Source organism: Carassius auratus, unplaced genomic scaffold, assembly GCF_003368295.1.
Source record: "Carassius auratus strain Wakin unplaced genomic scaffold, ASM336829v1 scaf_tig00217103, whole genome shotgun sequence".
NCBI lineage: Eukaryota > Metazoa > Chordata > Actinopteri > Cypriniformes > Cyprinidae > Carassius > Carassius auratus.
In genome coordinates, this window is record NW_020528895.1 from 147,501 (window position 1) to 159,232 (window position 11,732).

General features: G+C 37.6%; 1 protein-coding gene and 1 long non-coding RNA gene across 2 annotated transcripts in view; both read right to left on the minus strand.

The window, feature by feature from the left end:
* Positions 1-9,249, minus strand: part of LOC113100013 (NLR family CARD domain-containing protein 3-like) — a 37,790-nt gene extending 28,541 nt beyond the window's left edge. The window contains exons 1-4 of the mRNA XM_026264890.1: positions 9,241-9,249; positions 9,077-9,137; positions 8,452-8,644; positions 6,514-8,278 (exon numbers count right to left, since the gene is read on the minus strand). Of these exons, the coding sequence (XP_026120675.1) occupies positions 6,514-8,278; positions 8,452-8,488 (1,802 nt within the window). The 5' untranslated portion in view covers positions 8,489-8,644; positions 9,077-9,137; positions 9,241-9,249. The remainder of the gene's footprint in view (positions 1-6,513; positions 8,279-8,451; positions 8,645-9,076; positions 9,138-9,240) is intronic.
* Positions 9,250-9,281: 32 nt separating this feature from the next.
* Positions 9,282-10,471, minus strand: LOC113100014 (uncharacterized). Its single transcript, XR_003289544.1, has 4 exons — positions 10,268-10,471; positions 9,876-9,942; positions 9,680-9,796; positions 9,282-9,351 (listed from the first exon to the last, which is right to left on the minus strand). It is a non-coding gene; the product is annotated as an uncharacterized LOC113100014 (long non-coding RNA).
* Positions 10,472-11,732: the final 1,261 nt, after the last annotated feature.

The window sequence follows — 11,732 nt, forward strand, 5'->3', positions numbered from 1 at the left end:
CAGTTTAGTTTTTCATTTGATTTGTCTGCTAAGGCCATAGCTGCCAACTCTCACGTGACGCCACACATCAATTTTCTCACGCACAGTAAAATCACAAAGTAAAGAGGACTCAAGACCGACAGACAAGACAAGGCAGGATACTTATGTTATAAAAAATAATCTCATCTCTCAGATTCTGTCAATTTTATTTCCAAATTCAAGTAATAAAGACAGTTTTGGTGTTTGTAGACGTGACGTGACAGATCCCTATAGTGTCACGTGAACGGATGATCTCTAGCTAATGAACAAAGTTAAATACAGTTGTTGTTATAATAAATAAAAAAATGCATTATATGTCTTTTTTTTGAAAAATTAATGCCTATCTTGTGTAGCCTACATAATATTTATCCAAATGAGTCAATATTGAATCAAATCACAAGCACTGAACTGAATTGAAATCATAAAAATAAAAAAGTAGCTTATCAGAAACTGCACCATGGAAACAATATAAATTGTTGTTACTAAACCTAATACAATTCCAATTAGTTACAAAAATGTTCAGATTTTTTTTACACCAATTTGATATTTAAAAATAAAATATTTGAAAAGTATATACCGTATTTTTAGGACTATAAGTCGCACGTGAGTATAAGTTGACAGTAATGTATCTATATATAGACGGTAATGTTTTATCTTGGTTCAGGTCAAATTAATTTTGATAAATAAGTCGCAGGACCATTATGAAAAAAAGTGCGACTTATAGTCTGGAAAATACGGTAATTATCTAACATCTGACTAATTCAAAATAAACCTCAAAACATGAAATGCTAAATGGGGGTTATATATAGGCCTATCTAGCATTACACAAACATTAGTCAGAAGGTCGTCTCTCAGTGACTGAACAGCCTGATGCATCTTACAATTCGACGTTGTTACAATGTTATCTGACATTACACATGTCTGCTTCATTAGAGCCTGTTGTGAGGGAAAAGCTTAATGTGGTTTAATCATAAAAATCAATCAGTAAAAGTTTTTTCATGCAGTCAGTTGTAGCATGCAGTCCAGGATGGTCCCAGAGCATGAGCTGGAGCTTTTTGATCAAATAAATGTGTTGTCCCCTGACACCTGGCCCTCTCCAGTGCCACAGCTGTATGGAGAACAAGAATTGAGGCAGCTGTGTGATAGTCTGCCAATGAACTACTGTAGTGTCAAACAAGGTTTCAGGGACTACAAGGAAAACCCAAACATGGCAATTAAAGAGGGTCTTCTGAAATTAAAACACACAGTAGATACACTGGCTGTGAACACAGCTGAATGTGAAAGGGGATTTTCAGCGATGAATATTATTGTTACACCACTGAGAAATCAGCTGAAGATGGTCAATGTGTCCTCTTTGATGTTGGTAAAGTTAGTGGGTCCACCACTAGAGATGTGTAACCCAACTCAGTTTGTTAGGAAGTGTGTGATGACAAGGAGGTCAGCAGACCGTGCTGTCTGTAGACAAAGACAGCATAAACCAGAGGAGCCTGCATTTACTCCTATTTGGAAGCTGATGAATGCATGAATTGTAGTATGTGAATAAGTAAATGTGATGTATTTAAAGTGTAAACTGTTATGTCTGCACACGTCACACGTCTGAACAAGTGTTGTTCGGGTTGTTTCATAATGCATTGAGCTGAGTAATTACCTCCTGTGTCGGTGTGATTAAATCAAATATAACACAAACTGCCAAAGATATTGGCCCTGAATCTCTTAAATCAACATAAATTTCTTGTTTAAAAAGATGTTAACATATTTGCAAACCGATATTTTCAAACATATTCAATTTCATACATTTTCCGAGGGTGAAAATCCGTTGCCTGCTTGTTAACATTGAAGGTAAAAAAAAATAAAAAATTTTTTTAAAGTATTTATCTTTGTTTGAATAACTACTAAACCTTACCTAACACATAAACCTGTAAAAATACCCCCTTTGGTGTAAAACACATTAAGTAATTTCATGGCGCGATCTTTAATGATGACGTAAATAAGGGCTCCCCTTCTCTACAAAAGCCAATTTAACCACTGACTGTAGTTACCATGTTCTGAACATCACATCCTGTCTTTCCCCCCAGATCTAATCTATCTAGATGGTTCAATAAAAATACTTGGACTTTATATCTAAAGATTACCTTAACTAAGCACCAGCAAGCTTGTTAGCTAGACAGTTAGCATCAGCTAACAATATTTACTTATTTTCAGTTTGGTTATGAAGAAACATTAATATCTGTCTACTCGGCTAGTTAATCCAAACTATTTAAAAATGTATACTGTTGATAAACAATATGAAAACAGACGTCACATAGGGCTAATAAAGCTGTTGTCGTTAATTTGGGGTAATTTAATGTTTCTTTTTTTTAACATTACCTAAAACCTGAGTGACACTGATGGATGTGTCTGACTTCACGCATTTCAGTGGGCTTGAATAGATCACCCTTTACAGCAGATTTACTTCACAAACAACTGACAGTTTTGACCCAAATAAGATTTTCAGTTTCAATAATTAATCCTATAATTCGACATTAATAACAACTTACTTTTAGCAGCATCAGTCGCGCGCGCTCACAAGATCTCCCGGTTCTTACTTGTGAATTCAGTTCAGAGACTCGCACTAAACGGTTCATTTGAATCAGTGAGTTGTCGACTCGAGAACAGCTGCAATCGAATAATTCTAATTCCTGAATGAATCGTTTGGTGCGGTTTAAGAACCGATTTAAAAGATTCATTGAAAAGAATCAGTTCGTTCTTGAATCAGACACCGCTTCTGCATCTCAGAGCACGTGATATATTATAAGGAGTAATGATATGTGTTAAGTCCAAGTCCAAGTAATCATGAAGACAAGACAGTTTCTCACTTCTTCAAGGTTTATTCAAACCCACAAGCAATACAACAGTGCCAGCCATTTACATGATTGGGGAAGCAGGTGCAACAACTTCCATTCTTACTCCACACCTTTTATAGGTATCAACATGTGGACTACAGCGCCATCTCCTGACAAGTACATAGACACAACATTCCCCCTTTACTCAAAACCGTAAATTCCACCCAAATTACATGGTGCAATAGGCAAAACCTATACAAAATTTACATCCAATTCAGTTAGTTTAACAATATATTCTACATTCTGTAACCAGACATATTAGAACTAGAATTAATTTCTCATTTAGCACAAGATAATCAATGTCTTTTGTACTAAGTAACATATTCATGCAACCAACGTGGAGGGTGTTTCACTCGTGATGAAGACCTTACAGGAACAGATGGAGAAACAATTTGATTAGGCAAGTTCACAAGTTCATTTTTAGGCAACACCGTAGAGGAAGGAACAGACTGGAGGGGCAAGGACACCAGTTCCCTCTCAATGGCATTTTCCAGAGGTGCACAAGTTGGAGAAAGATGAGATGCATGCCAGTTTTTTCCATCTGATAACTGGTAAGTGCATGGACCAAGTTTTCAAAGGCTTTGAGAATCTAGGATGTCCTTTTGGAACATGAACTGGAATTTTTATACGCACCCAGTCTCCAGGTTTGAACTCAGGAGTACAGGCTCTTCGTTTGAGGTCTGTGTATGTTTTCATCTTCTTTTGAGACAATGACACTTTCTGGCTCACAGCAGGATACTTACCAGTTATAGGAAGAGGGAGAACATTTAGACGAGTGCGCAATTTTCTACCACAGAGTAACTCAGAAGGAGACCGTCCAGTAACAGCATGGGGAGTAGCACGGTAAATTTGAAGAAAGTCTGTCACTGTTGATTTCCATGGCTTTCCAGACAGAATAGCAGATTGAATAGAACTCTTCAGTACTCGATGGAATCGCTCAATAGCTCCATTTGCAGCTGGATGATACACTGACGTATGTATGTGTTGAATTTCTCGATCTTTCAGAAATGGAGCAAACTCCACTGACTTGAACTGACATCCATTGTCAGATACAATGTAATGAGGATTTCCAAATCTGCTGAAAACTGACGTCAAGAAGTTGATCACATTTTTACTTGTGATTGGAAAAGTGAATGCCACCTCTGGCCATTTACTATGATAGTCAATCAGTGTCATAATGTACCGACAATCCCAGGTAGCGGTTTCAAATGGGCCAACAATGTCAACAGCCACATTTTCCCATGGCTTAATTGGAAAAGGTACAGGTTGTAAGGGTGCAGCACGAACAGTTGTAACCTTATCAGAAGACAAGCAAACTTCACAATTCTTGATCTGTTCCTTAACCAAGCAGTCAATTCCAGGCCACCAGTAAAGTTCACGAATGTGCTGTTTCGTACGCACTATTCCTTGATGACCTTCATGGGCACAATTCACCAAAACATGTCGCAATGCAACAGGAACCACAAGACGTGACCCTCAAAACACATAGTCCTTTTGCACAGCAAGTTCATGACATATTTGAAAATATGGAAGAGGGCCATCCACGAACAATCTGAGCACGTAATGCAGTCATTTCTGAGCATGATGCAGAAGCAAGAGCAAATTCAGTTGGAGACACAGCAGACATTTCAGAACACAAAAATGCAACAAACTCCGGCTCAGTATCTGCTCAGTTTCAAAGTCTCAATAGCATCCTCCATTGTTTCTGCTTGGTTTGGTAAAGTATTGAATAATCTCTGCCCTTCTGTCCCCAAGCAATGAAGAAACAACGCTCGCTTTCTTGCAACTGGCCAGTCATCTCCTGATGCATTTATGACAAGTAAGTAATTCTCAAACATCTTTAACCAGACGCCAAAAGGAATAGACGGCTCACCCGGACATGGTAGGAATGGCGTAGGAAAAGAAGCAATAGCAGACATCTTTCATGTAGAACAGCAAAATCCTCGTCGCCAATTTGTTAAGTCCAAGTCCAAGTCATCATGAAGACAAGACAGTTTCTCAATTCTTCAAGGTTTATTCAAACCCACAAGCAATACAACAGTGTCAGCCATTTACATGATTGGGGCAGCAGGTGCAACAACTTCCATTCTTACTCCACACCTTTTATAGGTATCAACATGTGGACTACAGCGCCATCTCCTGACAAGTACATAGACACAACCATATGTTTTATGAAATGTAGTGAAGTAAAAGCAGTGGTGTAGATTGAAAAGTCAAATAATATCTTTCAGCTTGCATTTGAATAACAACCAGGAATGAGGATATCGAGTGAACCTTGTTCACAGAGGCTACTTATACTAACGCTGCTCCACAACATGTGAATCAGCTGTTAAAAATGACTAAAGACATCTGATTCTTGATCTGCTTCAGTGATGCAGATGGGAAAATCTCTGTCTTGTTCTTTCTGACCTGATCGAACCGGGTTCAGATCCGTCTAAGGACAAACTTTTCTCCCTTTTCAAATTACATCAGAAATGCGTTTAATTTTTAAGAAAATGAAGGAAATAATCAAAAAGTTGAAAATAAAGTATCGGGTAGGGTTAGGATAAGTGTAGGAGGGCTTTATTTTCCCAATAAAATGACGTCCATTTAATATTTTAAATTAAAATTTATTATATTAATAAATTATTGATTGTAAAAGTTAATATTGCATACTATTTTATAAAATACTACAATATTGAGGTGCAGATATTGTCACTATTTGCAGTAAGTAGTATAAATAGCAGTAGTATAAATTTTTCTTTTTTTGCAATTGATATTGCAAGTGAATCAAATCATACTATGTCTATCGCTGTAATTAAACTAGTAAAAATCAATGCACATTAACTAAAAGCCTATCCAGACTGCAGGACACAGAAGCGATCACTCTCTGATCAGAGTCTCGCGGCTGCTTGACCCTGTGCAGGAGGAGAGAGAGTCTAGAATCATGATCGAGTCAAAGTTACTCAAAATAAAACTACTCCAGGAAAGAACAGATACTTGAGAAATGGACTTAAGTACAGTAACGAAGTAAAGATACTCCATTACTGACCACCACTGGTCATGAAACTATACAAGATAGACGTATCCATGTTAATATATATAAAAAAAAAAAATCTGGAGAAATAAACTAAAAAAATGAAAAAAAAAAAAGAGTAAAATGGCATTACCATAAATGAATGTCACATGATTACATGCATCTGTTGTTCTTCAAGTGGCTTTGACTAAAGATCTTTTCCTTTTTCCTCAGTTTTACTAAGAAACATTCTCGAATAATTTAATAGAACTGGATTGTTATACTTATGAATTATTAGATTGAAATTTAATTATTTTCACTTATTCCAGCAAACCTGAATGCAACTTTTAAGTGACTGATGATGATCTCAATCCAATATTTGTAAAATCAGAGACACAACCCTGTTCCTGAAGAAACCTCAACTTTGCAGAGTTTGGATGAATCTCTCTTATCAAACACACTTGATTCAACTCATCAGATCATTAGTAGAGCGATCTGTGATGTTAGATGAGTGTGTCAAATAAGAAAGAGCTCAAAATATACAGAAACAGTGCAGAGAAACACAGACCTGCTGTATAAAATAAAGTCAATAAAACAAAGACACTGTAAAATACTCACTTAATCTTTCTAGATGCTTTGATCACTGGCAGCAGCCTCAGAAGACATTCTTCTGATCGATGATATTTCCTCAGATTAAACTCATCCAGATCTTCTTCTGAGTTCAACAGCACAAACACCAGAGCCGACCACTGAGCAGCAGACAGAGAGACTCCAGAGAGACGAAGGTTACCTGTTCTTCCACTCACGTATGTTTGTACTTCCTGCTCTAGTGAACGATCATTCAGTTCATTCAGACAGTGGAACAGATTGATGGATTTCTCTGGAGAGTGATTCTCCCTGATCTTCTGTTTGATGTATGCAGCTGTTTCCTGATTGATATCAGAGCTGCTTACTGTCTTTCTCAGGACGCCTTGTAAGAGAGTCTGATTAGACTCTAGAGAGAGACCGAGAAGGAACCGGAGGAAAAGATCCCAGTGTCCGTTCTCACTCTGTAAGGCCTTGTCCACTTCTCTCTCCAGTAAACTGATCATTGGTGACCTGAACACATTCTTCAGTCCTGTGTTTTGCTCAGAAGAGGACAGCAGCTTGAATAAAGCAGCAAGAAACTCCTGAATACTCAGATGAACAAAGCTGAACACCTTCCCCAGCTGCAGTCCAGACTCCTCTCTGAAGATCTGGGTACAAACTCCTGAGTACACGGACACTTCTCTGACATCAATGCCGCTCTCTTTCAGGTCCTCCTCGTAGAAGATCAGGTTCCCTTTTTCCAGCTGTTCAAAAGCCAGTTTTCCTAGAGACAGAATAGTCTTTCTAGCCTGATCAGGATCTATTTCATATTTCCCATCATACTTCTGTGTCTTCAGTTTGGTCTGAAAGATCAGGAAGTGTGTGAACATCTGTGTGAGAGTCTTGGGGATCTCTGCACTCTCTGCTTTACCCATCATCCTCTCCAGAACAGCGGCTGAAATCCAGCAGAAGACTGGGATGTGACACATGATGAACAGACTTCTTGATGATCGGATGTGTGTGACGATTCTCTCAGCCAGACTCGGATCATTTATTCTCTTCCTGAAATATTCCTCCTTCTGAGGGTCGTTGAATCCTCGTACCTCTGTGAGCTGGTGGACACACTCAGGAGGGATCTGATTGGCTGCTGCTGGTCGAGAGGTGATCCAGAGGAGAGCAGAAGGAAGTAGGTTCCCCTTGATGAGGTTGGTCAGCAGCACATCCACTGAAGCTGATTCTGTCACATCAGACAAGCTCCGACTGTTTTGGAAATCTAGACGCAGTCGACACTCATCCAGACCATCAAATATGAACATGACTTTGTAGTCCTCATAATCTGCTGACTTTAATTCTTTGGTTTCTGTGTGAAGGTGGTTTAGAAGATCCACAAGACTGAGATGTTTCTGTATCAAGTTCAGCTCCCTGAAAGGAAGTGGAAATATGAAATGAACGTCCTGATTGGCTTTTCCTTCAGTCCAGTCCAGAATGAACTTCTGCACAGAGACTGTTTTTCCAATTCCAGCGACTCCTTTAGTCAGCACAGTTCTGATGGGTTTGTCTTGTCCAGGTGAGGGTTTAAATATGTCATTGCAGTTGATTGGTGTCTCCTGTGTCTCTGGTCTCCTGGACACTGTCTCAATCTGTCTGACCTCATGTTCATTATTGACCTCTCCACTGCCTCCCTCTGTGATGTAGAGCTCTGTGTAGATCTCATTCAGACGTGTTGAGTCTCCATGATTGGACAGTCCTTCACTGAGTCTCTGATATTTATCCTGTAGTCTGGATCTGAGTTTTTGTTGATACACAGACATCAGTTCTGAGCAAAGGAAATAATTGTTGTTATTGACAGAGCAATATATTAGAAACGTATTGTTAGGTTTGATATGTCAGATATTAGATTGTGTGGTGACATTCAGGAACATTAGTGACTGAAGACAGAAGGTTGATAATAAAAACACAGGCTATAATCTGCTGATCCAGAGCTCTTACTGGTCTGTAGTGTGTCAGCGAGGTCTGTCTGGTTCATCTTCCTCAGGAGGAGCAGTGTGATCTTCAGAAGACCCTCTCTGACTCTGTTATGACCCTCATCATCAGAACGGTCTCTTTCAGAGCATTCTGGGTAATCTGGACTCAGGAGTCTCTTAAAGCTTTTTAACTCAGAGATGATTTTGTGCTCAATCTCCTAAAATCATAGTAAATATTCAAACAATAAACCTGCATTCAGTCACAGAGAAGGGGAACCAAAGGATCAATACACAAGAGTTAAAGCATGAATATTAATAAACATCACTGAATTATATCAGACCTGCTAATAACTTCAATGTATGCTCAAACATCAGCGTCTACAGATACTGAGGTTAAAAGAGAGAGTTTGACTGGATTGGCTGTTTGTTAGATTGATGTTCATCTTTGTGCAGCAGTCAGGTTACATATGGATTCATCTTCTCTACTTTAGTGGACATTGATCTGCTTTATAGTGGCCTACAACTTATCTTACGTGTGTGGAGGAAAGTAAATATGACTATTACAGACAGGATTTCACAGATTTATCCATTTCTTAACACTTTAAACCAGAGGATTATTGTGTTCACACACACACACACACAAAACCAACCTTAAAAATGGAGTCTAAGTTCTTCTTTGCTGTATGTGATTCTCGTCCTTTATGATTTTGACTGTAATTAAATTATTTTTGTAAATATGTATTCATGTATTTTATATACACCAGAAAATTAATTAATATCATATATATTTCTGATACTGTAAACTAAAAAACACCTCAGATCAGCAGATGTGTCTCCCGATCTGAATGTAATTGGAGGAGGATCCATTGACTGGTCACTCTTGATGGACACACAGCTGGGTTCAGGAGATTCATTCTGACACAGACTGAAATATAACAGAAATACAAACTGTTTCTGTAAATCTCACTCTGCTCTGACAGAAACACATTCAGTGTTTCAATCTCCCTTTAATGTTCATCTTTCACTTGAGGAGTCTGTAGTGACTTCAGAGTTAAAAGATTAAAGTATTATATTTCTATGAATAAAAGGAATCTGCCCCATGTGCTCTTTTCATTCATATATTACAGAATAAAATGGACCAATACACACATATAGATAAAGACACAGACACATCCAGCAGCAACAGAGACAGCTGGTGACAATATCCATAACACACCACAGCTACAGTAAATATGAGACTCATAATATCTCACCTGGACTCAACAGAAGAGTCTTCCTCTCTGCAGAGATCTGAAACATCCATCCGTCGTTTTTTCCTCACAGACACATCCATGTGTTTAGATAAATCTGATTCACGCCCCTGAATCTGACTATAAATGAAAATGATATTGTAGTGTGCATTTATTGTTTCTGAACATTAAAAATGTGAAACATTTCAGGTTTTCTCACCTCTTGACTGTCTTTATCTGTGTGTCATGTTCTTCAGAGAGATTCATTCTGGAGGCCATGGTTTCATCTAAAAGCAGATCCAGATGTTGATCACAGAGTCAGTTATGAATCAGAGATTAATCAATCTCAGCAGTCAGACATCAGAACTGACTTGAAAAAGTGTATTCTTCACATTTACACAGAATCAAATTATAAACAAAGAGCATAACTAATTCAGACAAGCACGGTGTTAAAATGAAAGTAAAAGTTTAATCTGACGATTTACAGACTCTGTGTTTTATCTCCTAATGTCATTTAAACAAATATCTGACACTGCTTTTTTTGTACTTCACTTTAAACCAGTCAGGATTGATTTTGGCTATCAAAGATGATTGTTAAATCGTGATACTCACTGTGTTTTTCTCTCTTAATGTAGTTCACTTCCTCATACGATAAAACAGACCCGCTGTAATAGTTTCACTTTCATGAGTCACCTGACAAGGAGGAGTTTAAGAGTCAAAAACTAACCATAAAGTGTTTAAAATCTACTCTTAGAATTTAATATCAGTATTTAATATTCAAAGTTATAACCCATGAATTGATTTCCTTCACAGACACCACAAATAATTGAATTATTAGTTAAATGTCAGTTACCTCAAATACAATGAATCACTCAATTGGTTCTCACTGGGAAACAGAAATTACTCTTTAACTGACTAGTATTTTGTCTTTTGTCACGTGACAACAGCATTTGATAGATCAATTAATTTATCAGTGGGTTTCCAATTTCCAAAACCAAAAAATCTTTACTTATTTATTTTTATTTATATTGTTAAAGCTTTCGTTTAGTATTATTTATTTGTGTAGTTATTATGTTCACATACGTCTGTAAATGGTGCTTTGCATGTAATGTCACCTCTTTGTATGCAATATTGACATTCTCTGTAATTTTATCTTTGGTACCTTGCCATTAATAATAATTATAGACTAATCAATCAATTATCTTTCAGGCTCAGACTGCATTGGTAACGCCAGAGCCTGTCTACGCCCATATAATACATTCTCTGGTAACGCTTAGGGTCTGTGTATTTTGCGCATGCGCGAATGAACGAATCACTCCCCGAGACGATTCGTTCTTCCCAAATCACATTAAAGATTCGTTCTAAATTAATGAATCGTTTAAGAATGACCCGTCACTAGAAGTTACTGGTTTGACTGCCGTTCTGGTGCACTTTCACGGTTAGAAGGTTGGAAAAACATGGGTTTCCTGGAACGCAGCATTACGTTTGTACCCAAATGACTCTGAACTGAACTTGTTTCCCATAAACAGAACAATTAATAATCAGTTCACTTGTTACAAATGTTAACTGTCTACCTCCTTTCGTTTAAACGAGTCAAAACAGATATTAAACACTCAGTACTGTGTGAAAACTCAAACTCAGTCCGATATAAAGTTTGTTTGACGTTGGACATTCGATGTTAGACAGATATTCAGCCGGCAAAAAAAAAATTAATAGATTATTAATGGTAGCGTATAACTGTATAAAAACGGTCTTATTTGGAAAGTAGCAGAACGTACAACTGAACACAGATTGCAGTTCAGTTTTTTAAATTTGCCTCGATTTGTCGCAACGCATTAACGCTATACCAGTGATGAGCTATTGCCTAGGCTATTTAGGGATCATCTACAAAGTACATGGAAATCTTAAAAATGGTCAATGACTCCCAATCGGATTATTTTGCATAGTTAAATAAAAGGAAAAATTATGCCCCAGGATATTTGAAAAGTACACACAAAATATCTAACTCATAACGCTCCTTGTTCAACTTAATCGTAAATATCTGAAATAAAAAATAGCAATAGTAGTTACTGTACTA